This window comes from Mesoplodon bidens (genome assembly GCF_964165515.1).
Source record: "Mesoplodon bidens genome assembly, chromosome: 11".
Lineage (NCBI taxonomy): Eukaryota > Metazoa > Chordata > Mammalia > Artiodactyla > Ziphiidae > Mesoplodon > Mesoplodon bidens.
In genome coordinates, this window is record NC_138167.1 from 25,294,098 (window position 1) to 25,316,428 (window position 22,331).

At 40.5% G+C, this 22,331-nt stretch overlaps 1 protein-coding gene across 7 annotated transcripts in view; it reads right to left on the reverse strand.

Annotated features, from left to right (window-relative positions):
• Positions 1-22,331, reverse strand: part of DENND5B (DENN domain containing 5B) — a 210,393-nt gene that overhangs the window by 11,844 nt on the left and 176,218 nt on the right. For all 7 annotated transcript variants that reach the window (XM_081247880.1, XM_081247879.1, XM_081247883.1 and 4 more), the window contains 5 exons: positions 22,059-22,140; positions 7,725-7,853; positions 5,811-5,932; positions 2,941-3,086; positions 1,005-1,123 (listed from right to left, as the gene is read on the reverse strand). In XM_081247880.1, coding sequence (XP_081104006.1) covers positions 1,005-1,123; positions 2,941-3,086; positions 5,811-5,932; positions 7,725-7,853; positions 22,059-22,140 — 598 coding nt within the window. The remainder of the gene's footprint in view (positions 1-1,004; positions 1,124-2,940; positions 3,087-5,810; positions 5,933-7,724; positions 7,854-22,058; positions 22,141-22,331) is intronic.

Below are 22,331 nucleotides of genomic sequence, written 5' to 3' on the forward strand. Positions count from 1 at the left end.
TTTAAATGGCACCATGGGTGAGGCCCATCATTTTAGTGCCTGTGGGTTGCTTTTTTCATTATGAAAAGTTTCAAACACATAAAAAAGTAGAAAAGATAAGAGACACCCTGGGTGTCTTATGACTTAAACATAACATTTTGCCATATGCTTCATTTTTATTTTTTGTTAAAAGTATTTTAGAGTAAATTACAAACAACAGGACATTTTACTCCCAAGCACTTTAGTATGAGTCTCTGAAAACTAAAGATATTCTCTCTTATATAAAGAGAATAAATTGTTATCATCAAATTAAAATAATTCTTTAATATTTTCTCATACCTTGTCTGTATTAAAATTCTGGGGTTAGTTTCAACAACAATATCTTCAAACTAGATGTTAATGTGGGAGTTAAGTTACAGGAGAAGAGAGGAGAATGTTCTCAAAGAAGAGTGCTGGCTTTGCCCAGGAGCATCTGAACAAGCCTTTCCTCTTACTGACATTATTTTAAGCTTCTTTTTTGTTTCCTTTTTTAATCAGACTTCCACCAATCTTTTTCAACATTTGTGGACTAATAAGCATTAGCAGCAAACACAATCAGTTTCTTAAAAGTATCTTGGGGAGGGCTTCCCTGGTGGCGCAGTGGTTGAGAGTCTGCCTGCCGATGCAGGGGACACGGGTTCATGCCCCGTTCCGGGAAGATCCCATGTGCCACGGAGCGGCTGGGCCGGTGAGCCATGGCCGCTGGGCCTGCGCGTCCAGAGCCTGTGCTCGGCAACGGGAGAGGCCACAGCAGTGAGAGGCCCGCATACCACACACACAAAAAAAAAAAGTATCTTGGGGACAATTTTGTATTTGGAACAAAATAACACAATTTTGTTATGACATAAACAAAAACAAAACAACCCAAAAAACTAAACTAAGATTCAGAAGGCAGCGGAAAAGCTTTGGAATGAAAACAATTCTCAAACCTTTTCTTGTCTAAAGGGTCTTAAAAGAAGTCTGAGCTCCCAAGGACATTTACTTACCTGTACGTATGTCCTGTGATTTCGTTTCTGACCATGACACAATCCACTAGCCATTTGGCTAACAGTCCTGAGTTATCGTGACCGATCTGAACAGTAGTCAGCTTCCCCAGGTTCTGGCACTGCAGGGACAGGACCACAGGTTACTCAGTACCTGATCCCTTCCTGCTACCTCTCAGCTTTAGCAGTGGTGCCATGGTTCCATCCAACTTAAGAACTGCAGAGGACCCACTCTGCGTAATGTGTTCTGCTGTGCACTAGAGAAAAATATTCACATCTAATAGATCCCTTCTAATGAGACAGGAGACATAGGAACATGAACTATCAAATGAGAGGGACTGCACAATGCCCTAGAGTAGAGATGTAAACAGGTACTTGAAGAACACTGGGGAAAGAACAATGATTTCTAAGTGGAGAACCCAGAAACATCACAGAGTCAGTGATTTGTGCCTATGAAGGATGGGAAGAATCTCAAGAAGTGGGAAAAAGATGCTGTTTAGATTTAGTTGCAGAGAGGTCAGAGAAACGATTATAGATACAAAAAACTACCAACATGACTATTTTTCTGCTCCTAATAAAATACTAAGGCAGAACTGACTTCAAACCTCACCTAGAAGTCTTTGAAGCTATTGTTAAAAAGAAAACAAAAAAAAGCATAGTTATCAGTGTCCTTCCTGACCCTTTATGGACAAGTACAAAAGAAAGCGATGATAATAGGAATGGTGAAAATAAATGTCAACTAAATTCTGACTTTTAAATTCTGATAAAAGATCACAGACCCCAACTGACTATGTATGGTTGGGAACATCAGAGCTATGAGTTCTCAAAGCCCTTGACGTCTTTGAATCACGGCGATCTAGGTGAGGGAGGATGGCATCTTGAAGTAGTTGTGGCAGCAGAGGTGGAAAGAAGTAGGCAGATGTGAGAGTCTAGAAACAGCAATGATGGGACTTATAATGCAGTTTATGTTCCGTACTTGGTAGTCAAAGAAAAGCCAAGGATTTTAATCTTTTATATACAGATGGCTGTGACCCCACTAGATAGATAGTGTCAAAATAAGCTGTTGGGCAGCGTTATGACTCTGAGTGGAAACTGCTATTTCTTGACTCCAAGGGACATGAGAACAGGACATTTCAGTTAGCACCACTTCCCTCCTGAACCAAGAACAGCTGTTTGTCTTCTTCCTGCGTGCCAGGATCAACCAGCATGTGGGCTCAAAAGTATGGGAATACTTCATCAGGTAAGACCTGAAAACTGACTACCATAGTGAAAGGTACAGTTTTGCAAAATCACTTTATAAATATCACCACGTGGTCTAAAAACCAAAAGCACGGATAGCAGCTCCCCTGTCCCCTTGTCTAGGTTCAGGCAGGGTGAATTTACAGTGTGGAAGAGAACCACTGTGGGGAAAGCATTTACTTGTATGTTCTCTACTTGCCAGGTTCCGTGCTAGGCACTGGGAATTATGGAATAGGACCTGGCAAAGCCCCAAAGTGCACCATTATGAGTGGAAAAATAGAGCTTAACAATTAAAATAACAGTAAAAATACAAAAATTCACGTGTTCAAGACAACTTTAGGTATATAATCCCCAAAATGATCCTGCATGCTTAATTACTCCTTTATATTATTTGCCTCAAGGAAAAATGAAGAAGTGAAACCGGCATCGTTGTGTAGAACTACGTATGACACTTTGTGCTAAGAAAGGTATTAGCTGGGCTTCCCTGGTGGCGCAGTGGTTGAGAGTCCGCCTGCCGATGCAGGGGACACGGGTTCGTGCCCCGGTCCGGGAGGATCCCACATGCCGCGGAGCAGCTGGACCCGTGAGCCATGGCCGCTGGGCCTGCGCGTCTGGAGCTTGTGCTCCGCAACGGGAGAGGCCACAGCAGTGAGAGGCCCGCGTTCCGCAAAAAAAAGAGAAAGGTATTAGCTGAACTTACTTCAAAAGTCATTTCGAGGAGATTTTTGGGAATCTGCATTACTCCCGTGTCTCCTAGTTCTCCTGATACACAGATCCAAGGGTTTGATGTGATGATCGCATTGCTCAGCTTTTTGATGGGGATGATCACTGACCTATATGGAATCACTGAAAGAAAAATGCTGAAATCAATACAAAATGACAACAGAATTCTCCTGGTAACAAAACAAATCAACATTAAGAACTCGGCTGGGCTTTCACAGATAATTTGCTTTTTAATGATCTATCAAGATGTACTTAAACAAAAAGCTAGATCATAACCTCCCCCAGTCTAGAAAGATGAGGTTTGGTTTATAAGCCAAGAGTCCCAATATTTGTGGTTTCCACACATATACATCACCATGTGTACATGACATGCTTATCATTACCACTACATTTATAAACAATGTCAGGCATTAGCACCAGAATCTCTGAGGACATAAACAGTGACTGTGCTATATAGTATTTTCATTGTTTTAATGTTTTTATTAATTTTGTTCCAGAATCGAGTATAAATGAGCACAGTTACTGGTATGGTTTCATATAAAAAGTGGTACATGACTTCTTGGATAGTATCCTCTTGTTGCTGATTTTCTTGGCCAACCCTTAAAAGCACTGCACTTCAGAACTTTCCCATCCCAGTTTTACAGTCCAATATGCAAAGCCAAGAATAATAAACAACAGCACCTCCATTCTGGACATAATATGAAGTCTATAAACTACAACTTGGAAAGGTGACTCATGTGCAAGAGGTGCCCCAGGGAAAGAATCAGGATATGGAAAGGGATCTGTAAGAAATCTTTCCCCTCTGAAGGCTCTTCAAAAGGCACACCACTAGATGTCACTGTCCTATCACTGTCCTTTGCTCAAATGTGGAAACCACACGGGCATTACACATACCTCCATTTCCTTTAAAAAATGGGGATGGCTCAAACACATTAGCATATTTTTATCCCTCAGAGCCACATATATATTTTTTAAAAGCAGGGTAGAATCAATATTTTGGTTGGTATTCTCAGGATTCCTGTTCATTCAGCCACAAGACAGCTAATAGAAGGCCCTCCTTGAAAGAACTACATGTAGAATTAAGAACATTTACTGGACAACAGGCTCAGATACAACCTCACAATAGGAGCTCATGCTTCAATGTGCTCTTAGATGAGCAAAATGAATGGGATAAATGGTTCATTTCCCTAACTTTACATAGACGACTTTCTGTTGGGAGAATAACCTCCCTTTCTGTCCTTTTATTTTGGCTGAAGGAAAGGAAAATGTCAAAGGGAAGGCCATACTTTCATGGTTTAGTAATCATGAGACTCAAATGATTTTTGAAACTGAAAGCAGAAGAGGTTAGTGCAAGATGTTATTTTAGGGCCCAGAGGCTACTTTCATTTCTTTCGCTGACAGGATTAGAAAAGCTACCAAAAAAAAAAAAAAAAAAAGAAAAGCTACCGAAAAAGCCCTGTTTGAGGTCAGCAGTTCTGTGGCTGCAAAGGGCTCACAGATGCACAACAATGATTTCATAAAGTAGAAAAAGAGCAATATTATTAAACTCAGAATATTTATTTCATGAAGTATTTCGATTCCCCTAATTGAAAGAGTTCCTCAGATGAAGAGAAATCTGCATATATGGGGAGGAACTTAGGATGCTAACTCTCTCCGCTATTTCTTCTCTTTCAAAACTGTATATAACACCTTAGTTTCTAGTAAACTAATAGTAGCTTGAAAGATAATACACGTTGGCCCAATAACCATTCCAACTCCATTTTCCCCTTGTCTTGCCTCTACCAGAGACTTTGAAGGCCAAAACCTACACAATTGTGCCCAGTGAAATACTGGTGATATTTATTGAGATTTCTTAGAAAACTATGTTTCTCTGGCACAGATTCTAACCCCTCTTCCTTGGCACTCCTTCCCTCTTTGGGCTGGAGGGTAGACTGAGAAGAGTCATCGCTGGAGGCGATTAGCACGCACTGGTAACTGTCAAGGAGCCTGGGTCCGTGACAGCACTGTGGACTGCCTACCCCAAGACTTAGCACTGTGTAAGAAAATGAAAACAGCCGATTTCTTTAAACCACTATTTTCCAAGCTTCTGATACCTGCAGCTGAATAAAACTGCTGATACAAGTAAAAATTCTCCAAAGTAGGGAAGGGGACCCACTGCAACAGAATAAATGCTGTAATTCAATTGATAAAAAACATGTCTCCAATCATCATTTCCTCCCTCTATAGACCTACAACACCCAGCAAGATTCTGAAGTCTTTCTGAATCTTCCAAGTTTAATGATGTTCAGTTATATAAGTTTATTATCATATACTGATTCTTTGAATTTATGCGTTTCAGGTAAGATATTGGAATATTTGTTTAATAAAACATTTTTCTTTACATCCATCCCAATTCCTACTGCAGATTGGGTTTCCTGGGAAGTAGACTCTGAGTCAGAAATTAGCATGCAGAATGTGAGGAAGAAAGCAGGATGGGCTGAGAAAGAAACTGAGCTCTGATGCTGTGAGTGCTCAGATGGTCCCACAGTGAGTTCTGGGACAGCCCATGGATCAGGCAGGAATGCTGGCCAGCTCTGGTGGGAGGGCTAGCTTCAGGTAAGGTAGTTTTCTTTGGTGAGACACTCCCCACAGGAGCTGACAGCTGAGGGTGGTCTTCCAGCAGCATCTCCGGCTGCTGGGGCATAACCTTCGTTCATAAATGGAGATGGGGTAGGGCGGGGGGTGGGTGGGTGGATATCACAGTGTCTGACTCACTGTACTGTGATGTCTCGTTTTAAAAAATATAAACTCTTATTCCATTAGTCATCTGAGCAACTCTTCACTTAACAGTCAATTCTCCAGACTTACTGATAGTGGTGAACACACTGGTGAAGCAGAAATAGTCCACAGCATTGAGGGAAAGAAGATGGTAAAGAAACTGCTCTCTTTCTTCTTCACAACGTAGAAAAGCATAACGTTTATAAAGCTTCCTAGGAAAGGGTATAAGACAAGCACAAAATAACAGTATAGTATATTTTTCATTATGTCTTCCACTAAAAATAAACACCTCCACTTAGACAAACTATGGGTAGAAACTTTAATCTAGAAAGAACAGACAATTCACAAAAATGAACACAAATACAGTTAATAATACATTTAAATCTATTTAGTAATTAAAGAAACAACCTGCTGTGAATCCATTTTGTCTCTCAAAGTAATAAAGATTGAAAAGTGATGACTACTGCTGATGGGGGGTGGGGGGTGGCAGTGAATAACAGAAAATGGAACTGAAATTTTCAGAAAAGCAATTTGTTGGTAATAATTATTTTGAACCAATCATATTCTTTGACTCATTCATTTTACTTTAAGGACTCAGTCCTAGGGATATAATATGAAATGTGGGCAAAGATTTTCTCACAAATGTCCACTTGAATATTATTTGTAAAAGTAAAAATATATCATTGTATACCCATTAAAAATAAGGTTTAGGAAGAGCTTTAACAAAAACAAAACTACTACTCCCCAAAATAATAAATAACTTTTTATTAAGCACTTACATTTAAGCATTTTCCAAGTATTTTTAAATTATTAATATATTTAATTCTCGTGACCACGAGAGGTTAAGTCTATTAGCATTCTCCTTTTATAGATGAGGAAAACAGAGATACAGTGAAGTTAAGTATCTTGTCTAAGGCCATTCCAATAGTGAATAGTCAAGGTAGTATTTGAACACAGGCATTCAGATTTCAGAGGCTAAATCCTTATGATATAGAAAATGTTATGGTATAATATTAAGCCAAAAAAAGATGATGCTGAATTGCAAATATAGTATAATCTTAACTAAGAGAACATGTACAGAAGTACAGTAGAAAACATGTGAAATACTTAGTAGTCACCTTTATGTAGTAAGATTTTAAATGATCATCATTTTCTTCTTTGTACTTTGGCCACAAAGGGCAAGTGACTTATGGGTGGGGATAAGGTGTGGGGAGAGTAATCAGTTTTAAGAGAACAAGGTCAGGTTCACAGACTGTACTTCACATCACGCACTCTTTATCAAACCTATTCTTTGGACATTAAGACTCATCCTAAAATGCTCCAGAGAGTAAATTAACCCAACAGTGATATATACAAATGCAAAATCACAAAAAGAATTGGGTTTTGGTGGCATTCCAACACTGTCACGTTTGAGGTCTCTGTTGAATTCTTTGCATACCTTTGGTCTAGAGAACTCAAAGTCCTCAACCTTCAAATTAGTTCTACTATACATATTAGCTGGATGATGCATTTCATCCAAGGTTTCATGATGGGGTAAAGGGAAACTATCAAAACAGTTAACAATTAACTAATATGCACTTGATTGGTTTCCTGGCTCTAAACTACTAAATGTAAGCATTAGCAAGACTCTCAGAGAAGCCTTTTCCTGTGGACCTTTTTAGTTTTTTACCACTCCTGGTTTTGTTGTGATCTTTACAATATGATATACGGTTTACATAAATTCAACCCATTTTTTTGGATGGTACTATCAGCTGTGGGACTATTAGCTTTTGTTCTGAACAGAGGAGCACAATCTGCCCCTTGGCTTTGAAATCTGTACCCTCCCAGATATAATCAAATAGGAGGTCATGACACAGTTTCTGAAGCATGTGCGTGTTAGAAAGGAATTCATGTGCAGAGGAGTCAGCAACTCAGGCTGAAGAAGCCAGCTTGTCAGCCTATGCAATTTATTTTGTAAGCACACAGGTCACAGAAACAGAAATGCCTCAAGAGGCCATCTCTTACTTTGTGAGCAGTTGGTTAGAGAGCAACTGCTTGAGATGCTGGGACAAAAGCTTCTTTTCTAGAGACAATCTTATCCATGCTCGAGCTCGTCCGACATCAGTCTTGATCTCACTCATGTTTTGAATATGCCTAAAGAATAGTAAAACAGCAAAGATGTAAATCCTAAGGCTAACCTTGAACTGGAAAAGAACTGAAGAGTTACAGCACCTTGCACAGAAAAGCTATTTTGTACTTAGAGGAAGCAACAGGCAACACGCAATTTATGTTGATTAAACTTCAAGGGTTCCACCTGAATCACGAAATTAGTCCAACATCAGAATTACCATTACAACACGAGCACACAGGCAATATTCTAAGATAAAGCATTTAACACTCATTCACTCTTTCAGGTTTTATTTATTCTTGTTTCAGGCTCATAGATACCTATAAACTGGCACTTGGTTATTCCTGACACTCAGAAAAATAAAAGCAGTATAACAGGCTGAATATTCAAGTTCTTATTCAAAATAATTGTTCTACAGTTGTAGTATCTGCTACAACTTTAATCCACTGAATCATTTTTCAAACTGCCCTGACAACATATGGAAAATATGAAATTGTATTTTCTATGGTATTAGAATACAAGCTGTACTATACTAATAAATTAAAAATTCTTAAAAATTTGAGACTTAGGAAATTGTGTGGCCAAAAGCAAACTGTGATCAACCCCCAAATGAATGTTACATATATGTATATATTAGTATTCTGTGTAGAAGTTGATGCCATACCCAGCAGGACTGAATTTATCTTCCTAATGATTCTCCTCCTAAGGAGAAAGAAGGATTGAGCAGGAAGGACAAGCCTAAGGGACAGGATAATTATAGAACCACTACAATGACTCACTGAAAAGTCTTTGTGATTGTGACCCTTCCTTTTTTTTTTTTTAAAAGGAATTTTGCCTTACTTTACTTACTTACTTACTTACTTATTTATTTATGGCTGGCTGGCTGGCTGGCTGTGTTGGGTCTTCGTTTCTGTGCGAGGGCTTTCTCTAGTCGCGGCAAGTGGGGGCCACTCCTCATCGCGGTGCACGGGCCTCTCACTATCGCGGCCTCTCTTGTTGCAGAGCACAGGCTCCAGACGCGCGCAGGCTCAGTAATTGTGGCTCACGGGGCTAGGTGCTCCGTGGCATGTGGGATCTTCCCGGACCGGGGCATGAACCCGTGTCCCCTGCATTGGCAGGCACATTCTCAACCACTGCGCCACCAGGGAAGCCCGATTTGATTTTTTTTTTCCTTTAATGTACAGAATGACTCATCTCAGCTGTTATAAATATTGCAACAGGGCTTCCCTGGTGGCGCAGTGGTTGAGAGTCCACCTGCCGATGCAGGGGACACAGGTTTGTGCCCCGGTCCGGGAAGATCCCACATGCTATTTGATGAACAGCTCGCTCCACTTGCGTGTATTGGCCACTGTGAGGTGGGAGAGGGCGTAGCCCATGATGAAGGTATCTTCTGGCAGAAGGCCATCCCAGAACAGCCACCAGATGGTGGCGTAGATCTTCCTCTTGGCCAGGTTGCTGGATGCGTCCATGATGATGAAGATTATGTGTATCATACTGGTGGAAGGAATCACTTTGGTACAGCTCTTCCCGTAGTATCCCACACACCTGGGTCTGGTTCAGAGCCACCTGCTCTGCCATGATGCTCTCTGCGCCGGTTGCCGGGCCGCGGGTCACCTGTGGTCCCCAGCGCTGCTGTTCCATGTCCTGGATGCCTCGTGAGTGCCCGTGTATCTCCATACTGTTCGCGCAGGTCCACATCGCTGACCCACCCCACCCCTGCAACTTGGCTTTCTTGCCAGCCCTGGGCGGAAGGGCTCCACTTCTGCAGTGTGGTCACGCCCCTCGACCCCATTTGTAGGCGGGCCTTCTGCAGCCCCACCCCCTCACCTCCTCGCCCCTGGCCATTGGTCACCTGCTCAGGTCAAACCAGCCCCATTAGGCAGCCTCGTTGTGGCTCCTCCCCCAGCAGGGGCAGGGTGGCTCGGCTGGCTGCTCGGGCTTCCCGTCTGGGGCAGCCTCCCTTGCGTCTGATCAAACACTCTTGATAAAATGTAAAGCATTATCCCATCACACAAGTGAGGCTTAAAGAGATGGCTTAAAAACAAGTCAGAATGAGGAAATAAAAGAAAATTCTGTTGCCGTTTCGTTAACCAACCTAACCTCTAAGAATTTTTTTCAGAAATTATGACAGACTTAATTTATCTTTAAAGGGCTATTATCATTACACACGGTCGTGAACGGAGAAAGATGGTGTCAGGCAAGTCCCGCTTAGACCCTGGTTCTGGTGGTGGCGGCAGTGGTGGGCGCTGGACGACCCACACGGGCACCTCCAAAATGAGCCTAGGAAACAGCACTGGCTGTTCCTCAACTACTGACATTGTCCAAATGATGACACAGTTGACTAAAAGCAATAAGGGGGAAATGCTCAGGTATTTACCACTTAAAGTTCCACAGTATGTACAAGGTCCCCCCGCCCCCCCCATGAGCGCAGTGCCAGGTTAAAGCTCACATGATCCAGGAATACCAAGTTGATCAAAGTGTATCTACTAGAAATGAATCTATATGAGGTTTGGTAAGTACGTATGTTGTATAATCTTTCCCTAAGTATTCTTCCTACTCTAAAACAGTAAAGTCTACTGAAATTAGTTTCATGCTGGTCTTAAGTATCTGGAGACATGATAGGTGAAGAATGTCAAAATGGGAAATAATTATTTGAAAAACAATGTTATGTTAAAGGAAAATGGGAAGGATTGGAATACATAAAGTGAAACCTCTTTTATTTAGGTGGCTATCAGCACTCCCATCATAAAAATGTTTGCACTAATTTTTGTTTATTTGTTTTTTTGTATTCTTTTTGGCAGGAAGCATGGGAATCAGGAGATGAGGCCACCAGATTCTTCTCCTCAAGCCCCTTGTTCACTGGCACCAGGGAAATTACTCTGCCTAAAAGATTGCCTCCTAATGTAATTCCTTTGTCCCAGAATATTCAAAAGCTCACGGGATATAGCCTGAACTGCTCAGGCTTGCATTCAAGGCCCATTATCACTTGGCCTCAACATATTTTCCTATTTAAAAAATTCTATTCCAAGCAATTAACTTATAAGACTCTGTATTTTATTACCCGAAGTACTTACTCTCTTCTAGCTTCCTTATTTGATTCTATTCATGTTTGAAATCCCAGCTTCTTCTAGAAAGCTTTCCTTGACCATGGCAGCCTTCAATGACCTCTCTAATTTATGGAATTCTATAGTCTGATTTGCATTTATTGTGCACTACTACTTTTATCATTTTCTCTTGGTATACATTTTTCTCAGTTTGACAAAAGCTCCCTGAGAATGAGGAACCCAATACTTCTTACTAGCCTTGGATCCTTCTTTGCTCCCTCTAGGGCCTAGTGTATATAAAAAGCTAAAAAAAATTCTGTTGCTTTGTAAATCTATATCTAATTTTATCCTTTAAAACAATTTATATGTGTTGTGTTATTAAACTTTAAATCTATTAAAATTTTTTCTGTGTAGTTATACCATTTGAATCTTTTTAATTGGAATAATTTATTATAGGTAATTACAGTGATACTCAGCATAATATTATACAAGTACTACTTCTAAAATAGATCCTGGGGACTTCCCTGGTGGCGCAGTGGTTGGGAGTCCACCTGCCGACGCAGGGGACATGGGTTTGATCCCTGGTCTGGGAGGATCCCACATGCCGTGGAGCAACTGGGCCCGTGTGCCACAACTACTGAGCCTGTACTCTACAGCCCACAAGCCACAACTACTGAGCCTGCATGCCACAACTACTGAGGCCACGCACCACAACTACTGAGCCCATGCGCCTCAACTATTGAGGTGCACGTGCTCTAGGGCCCGCATGCTGCAACTATTGAGCCCGCATGCTGCAACTACTGAAGCCTGTGTGCCTAGAGCCCATGCTCCGCAATAAGAGAAGCCACTGCAATGAGAAGCCCACGCACTGCAATGAAGAGTAGATCCCACTCGGTGCAACTAGAGAAAGCCCATGAGCAGCAACGAAGACCCAATGCAGCCAAAAATAAAAATTAAAATAAAATAGATCCTGGTAATTCACAGAAAAGCAAACATGGTGTGGTTTAAATAGCTTATTTATTTGATTTGTTTCCAACCCTGGTACAAAGCTTTCTAATTTTTATGTATTCTGTCTTATCTGATTGTCACAATAACTAGTGAGTGGGAGACCATCATTATTTCACTTCAAAAATGAGAAAACTGAGATTCATTGAGACTAAGTGACCCACCCAAGGTCACAGAAACAGTACATATTCTAGAGATGCCACCCATTTTTTACCAATCATTTCTTCCTGGTACTCACATTCTTGGAGAAGCTCTCCTTCTACAGACCCAGAAGAACCAGAAGCAACAACTTCAGGTACCACCATGACAGATGCTCCTTATCCTTCAGCTAGAACTGAATGGATAAGCAGCATCTGCCTGATCTAAGCTGAGCCAATCAGGTTTTCTCTCAGAAACTGGAAATTAGTACACTGAAAAACCAAGTTAGTTTTTGTTGAATGCTTAAATAAGGGATGTTAAGGCCAGGGCTTAGGAGAGCATGTTCACAGTAAAGCAGAAAAGGAGGGCAAGGGACAGAGGGGAGGAGAAGCAGCAGAAGTGGAGGGAAAAGCAGGGACAATTTGCTTCTCCTGAGATGGACAGTAGTAACCTTGGACAAAACTGTTTCCAATCCAGCCACAGTTCTTGTGCTTGGATTCTGGAAAATACCCTCATGTATCTCCCATAAAATTCTCCTTTCTGCTGAAGCTAGTTTGAACGGGCTTCTGTTCCCTAAAACGGAATGATTCCTAAGAGTGGCAGCAACTAAATTTGAAGCCACATTTCCTGAGTCCAAAACTGGTGCTTATTTCACTGTATCACCAATGAAACACAATAATATTTATTAGAGAGATTAAGGAATTAGCCAATTTGAGTGTGAGCCCACATTCTGTATAGTCATAAAAATTCCTCAAATATTCCTTCTGAGGGTAACAAAATCAATCATGACTATTTAACTTTAGTGTAGAATAAAGCCAGATGCTCACAGCTCATATGTACACATTATTTATAAAAAGATAAAGTGAGTAGCCAATTTACCCTCAAGTAATTTATTCCCGTCGTAACCAGATATTTCTAGGATTTACTCAGATATCCTGTTCATTTGTTTACGTATTCAGAATATCTATACTTGGATTATAGTACTCACAATCTCCTCAGTCATGTAATGTTCTACTATGCCCCTCATTATTAATTGCATTTTGTCATTAAGAATAAAAGTTGGGGGACTTCCCTGGTGGCGCAGTGGTTAGGAATCCGCCTGCCAATTCAGGGGACACGGGTTCGAGCCCTGGTCTGGGAAGATCCCACATGCCGCGGAGCAACTAAGCCTGTGTACCACAACTACTGAGCCTGCACTCTGGAGCCCGAGAGCCACAACTACTGAGTCCGTGTGCCTAGAACCTGTGCTCCGCAACAAGAGAAGCCACTGCAATGAGAAGCCCGCGCACCACAATGAAGAGTAGCCCCTGCTCACGGCAACTAGAGAAAGCCCGTGCTAGTTTGAATGGCTAGATGATATATGCGCAGCTACTCTGGAAAGAAATTGGTAACAGTGGTAACGGCATGGTAATACTCCTCTTTTATAAGTAGACAACAACTTGTACAATTATTAATATTTACCGTCCCAAGCCTTTCTCTTTGGAAGAAAAGAATCATTCTATAACTGACAGTATGGTGATACCTGGCGTCTATGAAGGTCCTGGGGAGTTGTCAGAGGTAACAGGGGATAGCCTGTAGACATGTCTGGACTCATGCCAGCTGCTAAGCAAGCTGGTACCAAGACACTTGACAACTATGAGGACTCAAAGTCTCTACACTGCCAATGTCTTTGCTTCAAGAGAGAAATGTGGGAAACAGGAGGTACTGTCAGGGAATGTGCCCCACAGAAAGCGTGAACTCAGATATCTTTGCTACCTAATCTTTAAAAAACAAGTGTTTAAGTGTCCAGAGTGAAAGAAACCAAAGTTTAGAATATTACTTGGGTGTTTCTCTTTAAGGAAAAGCATCTACATCAACTATCGCGCTAGCAACTAGGGATTACAATGAAGTACTTGCCAAGAACTTGGAAACAGAAATAAGCCCGTGCACTGAGAGTTAAAGTAAACATATCAAGAATAAGAACAACAATATATATAACGTTATCTTAAAGAGGCAGAATGAAGCAGAGAAAAGGGAGAGAGAACCACGGGCAGTGTTTCTGCAGGGTCTTTCTGAGATGACATCAGTCCCCTTAGTATGAGGATCAGTGGCATGGAGCTGGGTGATCAGGCATCCATATCTCTGCTCCTGAGGACAGCAAGTAGACTTCTGATTTTGATCTAGCTTCCAGGCAGAGCCTATCCTTATCAATGAAAGAATATCAAGTCCTCTGGTTAAGGAAATAATAAATTGGTTTAACTGGCTTTCTGTGACCATGCCCTTACCTGGTCATAGATGACTGGACAAGAGTGGACAGATAGCCTATTATTTTTCCATCTCTCTTAGGTATCTGAGGTAAGTCTCTTGGTTATAGTAGGAGTATCTTAGAGTCTGATTACATTTTGGTTTACTAATGATTTGGTTTCTGATCTCATAAAGCTGAAGACTTTAGCACAAGGTCTATGAAGACCTTATGGCTACGCATGCCATAAGAAACTGGAAGGTCTCACATATTAGGATGGCTACTGTCAAAAAGAACAGAAAGTAAAAGATGTTGGTAAGGATGTGGAGAAATTGGAACAGTTGTGCAGTACTTGTGGGAATGTAAAATGGTGGCAGCCACTGTGGAAAACAGTATGTTGGTTTCTCAAAAAATTAAACATAAAATTACTGTATGATCAAGCGATTCCATTTTTGGGTACACACCCAAAAGACCTAAAAGCAGGAACTCAAACACATATTTGTACTCTCACATTCATAGCAGCACTATTCACAACAGCCAAAAGGTGGAAACAACCCAAATGCCCATCGATGAATGAGTGGACTAACAAAATGTGGTATATACATACACCGGAATACTATTCAGCCTTAAAAAGTAAGGAAGTTCTGATACATGCTGTAACACGGATGAACCACAAAACTACTATTCTAACTGAAATGAACTAGACACAAAAAGCATGATTCCACTTATACGAGGTACCTAGAACAGTCAAATTCACAGTGACAGGAAATAGAACAGTGGTTACCAGGGGCTTGAGGAGCTATTGTCTAATGGGTACAGAGTTTCAGTTTACAATGACAATAAGTTCTGGAGAGGGACAGTGGTAATGGTTGTACTACTGCAAACGTACTTAATGCCACTGACTATACACATAAAAATGGTTAAAATGGTAAATTTTCTAATATATATATTTTATCCCATTTTTTTAAAAAGCCATAGAAAAATGTTAGTGGTAGAATCTAGGTTGTGGGTATATGGATGCATTCACTATAAAGTCTTTTGACTTTGCTGTATGTTTAAAATTTTTAATAATAAAATCTTAGGGGAAAACCCTAGGAAGTCAGCTAGTCTTTTCTCGGCAATGCCTTTCTACCTTACTAGACACCTTCTGAAAGCAATCAACCAGTTAAGTTTTATTAAAAGTATCTATCATTTGGCTAAAACATCACTTTAGGGTACCCAGGGGTCTCTTTCAGGCAAAGTCTGAAAATTAAAAGCCAAAGTAACCCTTAAGTGAGAAGTCATAGGAAATCAACTTTTTGTTGAGTATCCTGAACAAATATAGACTATTCAAGGTTATACTAAATTATATTTAGGGTGATGTGTACCCATACACTACTGCCAACTTGTTTGTGCCTAGTCACACCTGGCATTTTTTCTGATGACAAGGCAAAGGCTGAGAACTTGAATCTAGTTAGAAAGAGACATGAACTGTGTCAGGAAACCTTAGTTCTAGTTCCATTTCTGCTGTTAGTTGCCTATATATATGGTCTTAGACTTTATCTGCCTGTGCCTGAGTTTCCATATATATATGAAAGGAAGAAGCTAAGCAATATGACTTCTCAAGTTTCTTCTATATTCTAAATTTTAAATTGATTAGTAAAAAGTACCTCAGCAATCACCACCTTTCTAAATCTTCAAAACTGTAACCAATGTAATTCAGTAACAGTTTGGCTATAAGGAGATATATATATATATATATATATATATATATATATATATATATATATATATATATATATATATATGTATATATATGCACACATATATATATGTTAGATAAACACACACACACACACACACAAAAACACACTGACACATTCTCTTACCCACACTCAAAGAGATTAAAATATGGCAAATCCTTCATTTAACAAATATTAATTGAGCACCAATTATGTGCCACTCTGTTAACACTAACTTGCAATTCAACAGTTTCACGTCAGATAGATTCCCTTCTCTCATGAAGTTCATAAGTAGTATTAGAAAAACAAACAAGCAAATAGGTGCTATTATGCAAAGAATTAAAATAAGGGAATTTGAGAGCCTGCATGCCGCAAGTAAGGAGACTGTGAGCCACAACTAAGGAGCCAGACTGCCACAACTAAGGAGCCCAGCTGCTGCAACTAAGACCCAGCGCAACCAAATAAAGAAATAAATATATTTTTTTAAAAATAGGGGAATTTGAAAGAGAGTGACTGGGTTGCTACTGTAGACCAGGTGGTCAGGGATGGCTAGTGGGAGGAAGTGACATTTGAACCAAGATGCAAATGACAAGAAGGAGCCTTGGCTGTGGAGATTCTATGGGGGTAGGACTCAGGGAAAAGCTATCAGGTGAAGGGAACGGGTAAAGAAGGCCCCAGGGCAGGAAACAAGTTTGGCATGCTGGAGGAAATAAAGAAGAGAGAGTGATAGGAAATAATATTGCAGTCAGACAGGCGTCAGATCAAGTAGGGCCCTGCCAGTCAGGATAGGTGATTTGCACTTTATTCTAGGATCACCATATTAGCAGTGAGGAGGATGAATCACAGTAGGGCGAACACTGAAACATGCGGACCATGATGTAATCTGGGAGAGAAATTTTAGGGGCTTAGACTAGAGAGGTCACAGCTCACTGATCTAACATTCGAGAGAAGAGGTGAGCAGCAGTTGTACCAAGAATTATACCCCTGGATAATAAGCTATCTACTCCTGGGACTTCCCTGGTGGTCCAGTGGCTAAGACTCTGTGCTCCCAGCGCAGGGGGCCCGGGTTCAATCCTTGGTCAGGGAACTAGATCCCATATGCCAGAACTAAGACTCTGCATGCCACAACTAAAAATCCCACGTGCCACAACTAAAGATCCCACATGACACAACGAAGATCACTGGTGCCTCAACTAAGACCTGACACAGCCAAATAAATTAAAAAAAAACAATAACAGGGACTTCCCTGGTGGCACAGTGGTTAAGAATTTGCCTGCCAACGCAGGGGACGTGGGTTTGAGCCCCGGTCCAGGGAGATCCCACATGCCGCGGAGCAACTAAGCCCGTGCGCCACAACTAATGAGCCTGCGCTCTAGACACTGCGAGCCACAACTACTGAGCCCGCATGCCACAACTACTGAAGTCCCCACGCCTAGAGCCCGTGCTCCACAACAAGAGAAGCCACCGCAATGAGAAGCCCGTGCACCGCAACGAAGAGGAGCTCCCGCTCGCCGCAACTAGAGAAAGCCCGCGCGCAGCAACAAAGACCCAATGCAGCCAAAAACAAATTAATTAAAATAAATAAATTTTAAAAAGAACAAAAAAAAACAACCCCCAGAAAACAGTATTAAAAAAAAATAAGCTGTCTATTCCATAGCTATAATAACAGCCCTTAGACATTTACCTTGTACCAGGCCTGGTTTAAAAAAAAATACGCGGCTTCCCTGGTGGCGCAGTGGTTGAGAATCTGCCTGCCAATGCAGGGGACACGGGTTCGAGCCCTGGTTTGGGAAGATCCCACATACCGCGGAGCAACTAGGCCCGTGAGCCATAACTACTGAGCCTGCGCGTCTGGAGCCTGTGCTCTGCAACAAGAGAGGCCACGACAGTGAGAGGCCAGCGCACCGCGATGAAGAGTGGCCCCCGCTCGCTGCAACTAGTGAAAGCCCTCGTACAGAAACGAAGACCCAACACACCCAAAAGTAAATAAATAAATAAATAAATAAATAAATAAATTTATTAAAAAACAAACAAACAACCCCCCCACACATTTTTTGGAAATAATTTGATTTACAAAAATGTTCTAGGGCTTCCCTGGTGGCGCAGTGGTTGAGAGTCCGCCTGCCGATGCAGGAGACACGGGTTCATACCCTGGTCCGGGAAGATCCCACATGCCACGGAGCGGCTGGGCCCGTGAGCCATGGCCGCTGAGCCTGCGCGTCCAGAGCCTGTGCTCCGCGATGGGAGGGGCCACAACAGTGAGAGGCCCACGTACAGCAAAAAAAAAAAAAAAAAAAAAAAAAATGTTCTAAAAGTAGTACACCATATGCTAACGCATATATATGGAATCTTAGAAAAAAACAAAAAGGTCATAAAGAACCTAGGGGTAAGATGGGAATAAAGACACAGACCTACTGAGAGAATGGACTTGAGGATATGGGGAGGGGGAAGGGTAAGCTGTGACAAAGTGAGAGAGTGGCATGGACATATATACACTACCAAATGTAAAACAGATAGCTAGTGGGAAGCAGCCACATAGCACAGGGAGATCAGCTCGGTGCTCTGTGACCACCTAGACGGGTGGGATAGGGAGGGTGGGAGGGAGGGAGACGCAAGAGGGAAGAGATATGGGAACATATGTGTATGTATAACTGATTCACTTTGTTATAAAGCAGAAACTAACACACCACTGTAAAGCAATTATACTCCAATAAAGATGTTAAAAAAATAATAAAAAATTAAAATAAAATAAAAGTAGTACAGAGTTCCTGTATACCCAGCTTCCCTTAATGTTAACATCTTACATAACCAAACTAAGACATTCACATTGGTACAACACTATTAATTGAACTACAGACTGATTTCACCAGTTTTTCCACTTACGTTCTTTTCCTGTTCTAGGATCTAATCCAGCAACCCTGTTGCACTTGGTTGTCACCTCCTTAATCTCCTCCAGTCCATGATACTTCCTCAGCCTTTTCATGTCTTTATGACTTTTGATACTTTTGAAAAGTACTAGCCAACTATTTTGTAGAACAACCCCCAATTTGGATTTTTCTCATGTTTTCTCATAGTTATATTGAGTTTATGCATTTATGGTAGGAATACTGCAGAAGTGATGTTCTCTTCTTGGTGTATCATATTGGGGGTACATTACTAGTTTTGTCTTATTACTGGTGATGTTAACCTTGATCACTTGCTTAAAGAGATGTCTGCTGGGTTTCTCCACTGTAAACTTACTATTTTTTCCTCTGTAATTAATAAATTCTTGGGTGGGGGAGGATACTTTGAGACTATGCAGATATGCTGGTTTCACCTTAGACCCTTCAACCACTAATTTTTCTACTTCATTCTTCTAAGTTTATTAATTGGAATGCTTCTGTAAAAAAGAGCTGTCCCATTGCTTTCATCTATTTATTTAACTAGAATAGGCTCTTGGATATTTATTTTATGGGTTATGCTCTGTTACTACTGTTATCTATTTTGTTGCTCAAATTGTTTCAGCTTTGGCCATTTGGAGCTCTTTCAGGCTGGCTCCTATGTCTTTATTTATTTATTTATTTATTTATTTATTTATTTATTTATATTTTTTGGCCATGCCATGTGGCATGTGGGGATCTTAGTTTCCCAACCAGGCATCGAACCTACTCCCCCTGCAATGGAAGCTCAGTGTCTTAACCACTAGACCGCCAGGGATGTCCCTCCTATGTCTTTATTACCTGATCCTATACTTTCTGAGCACTTCCTTACTTTCTGGCCTTACCAAAGATGCACTAAGTTCATCCTATATTTTCCCTTCCTTAGTCCTGGAATCAATCACTTCTCTAGAGAGCCATGGTTCCTTTCATTGGAGAATGGTACTGGGAAACCAATATGTGGGCACTAGTTGTGCTCTTTGTTACTGGGGCATTACTACTTCGAGGCCCTCTCAGTGGAATGAGCTTGGAATTATACCAGTTGATTGCCAACGGTAGGAAACTGGGAGAGATGCTGATGCGAAACGAGTGATGGAACTGTTCTGTATCATGATCGTGTGTTTATGAAAACACATAGAACTACACACCAAGAGAGGATGAATTCTACTGTATATAAATTTAACCAAAACCCAAAACAAAAACCACTAGGATGTGGAGGGAACCCCAAACGGAATACAAGCTAACAAATAACCCTAACACTATTACAAATGAATAATACAACCACACTGAAGGGACTGGAGAAAAAAAGAACTAAACTAAGTTTTGGAAAACAGTATTTTGACTGGATACTGAAAGGCTAATGACAAAGAAAACTGGAGCTGTGCACAGCACTGAGCTTAGCTAGTAACCTTGCTCCTTACAGGGGCTGGGGTAGCAATTCCGAAAATACAGGTTGCACAAATAAGTGAATATGTTGCAGATAATGAAAGCCAGGTGTCTCATAGTTGGAGAAAAAAATTACGAATAAGGGAGAAGGCTAGAATGGTCCCTGTGGTACTGAACTGGAATCAGAGATATCATTATGAATTTATGGTCTTAAAAAAATTAACTGTGTGTATGTGTGTGTAAAAATACATATACACACATATAAATAAATATAGAAACAGAAATAAATATAGATGTATGTGTATGCGTGAGTTCATAAACACAGATTTATTTCCAGGCCTATTTTGAGTGCTTTACACTTATTAACTCACTGAATATTTACACCAGAATTTTAAGAGAAACACTATTATTTTACAGGTGAGATAACTGGGAATATAAGGAACTACCCTTGGCTACACAGCCTAGTGAGTGGCAGAGCTAAAATAGCAACCTTTATAGGCTGGTTCCATAGCCTGAGGTCTTAACCAGCACGCTAGACTGCCTCTTATAAAGTGAAGGGAGTTTATTGAAGCCGGACATCCCTCCCCACAAAAAACCAACAACATGAAGCAGATAAAAGTAAATAAGCAGGAAACTGGAAGGAGCGGGGAGGCCTTATGTGACGTCACCATCTCCTAATTAGGTTTCAGAAGTTTGGCCCCGAGGTCACCACTGCAAAGCTTTTGACAATCATCCCCTTAAAGTGATGGCTACTGTGAAATCACTGCAGAACAGATGTGGTTTTATGCTTCCATTAAGAGAGCTGGAGTGCATTTTCCCCTCAAAGTTCCAACTATTCATCTCATGCTGGCCATCAAGAGGAATCATAAGCCACATGAGGACAACTACATTTCATCTATCAAGGAATAAGGGCATTTAAGATACACACATAGGAATTGACTCAGATAACAAAATCCAACATTTACTGAACTCTCAGGATGACCCGAGTACTTCTTGAAACTTTTTAGTATAAGGACTAACTTAGTTTAATTCTTATGAGCTAGATAACTGTTTTCATCTCTATTTGAGAGAAGGAAAAACTGAGGCAAAGAGAAGTTACAAAAAGTGCCTAGGATCACACAGCTAGTGTGAAGCCAGGATGTGTCACCACTGTACTATGATGCCACTCATAAAAGTTAGGCTTTTCACGTGTAAGCCTCTGACAAATCAAATAAACATCAATAGTTAATATTAAAGCACACCACAAAAGAAAAATTTCAAGCGTTATAACATTCGCTTTAGACCCACATATTTTAAAAGCTGACTAAAATGTACCCAAAATGTTTAAAAGAAAAAAGCCTCTGCCTTCCTCATTCAATAAATCTATTTTAGGTATGTTGATGCCTTCTAATGATTTCTAAAGCCAGTAACTGCGTGTGATAATTCTCAGATTTGCATTTGCTTCAAAGAAAATCTACCTGTCAGTGATTTTTCTGCTAAGTAACCTGTCATTATTTGCAGATTTTTTGGTTTATATTTGGGGGCAGAAGGAATTTAAGGAGATTAAAAAAAGAAAAGAACAAAAGAAACTGTAAAATAATTTAGGGCTATTTTAAAATTCTTCTCAGTTGCATTTTGCCTTTGGATTTAATGTCAGGAAAACACATAATAGTATAAAAGTAAAATAAATAAGATTATAAAGAATGTTTTCTTCAGAATACATAAGCAAAAAAATACCATAGCCACAGTTATTTGAGCAATTTAAATGAAAGCCATAAATATTTCAAAGTTATCACCATACGCTAGCACATATATCAAATACCTCATGTCTTGGATAAGAGAGACCCTGAGTGTTGGCAACATAACTCCTGAGTCAGATTTTCTTCTTTCTGGTCCAAGGGCAACTATGTAGAAAAATATCAGCAAAGTATTAGAAAAATAACAGTAAAGACTTAAAAAAACTACATGGTTCACATTCCATAAATAAATACTTTGAAATTATTTTGATGTGAACAAATTTTAAAGACAACAGAAAAGCTCAAATTTGTTTACCTGAATGTTCCTACTTTATTAATACAGTAAACTAGTTATTTTC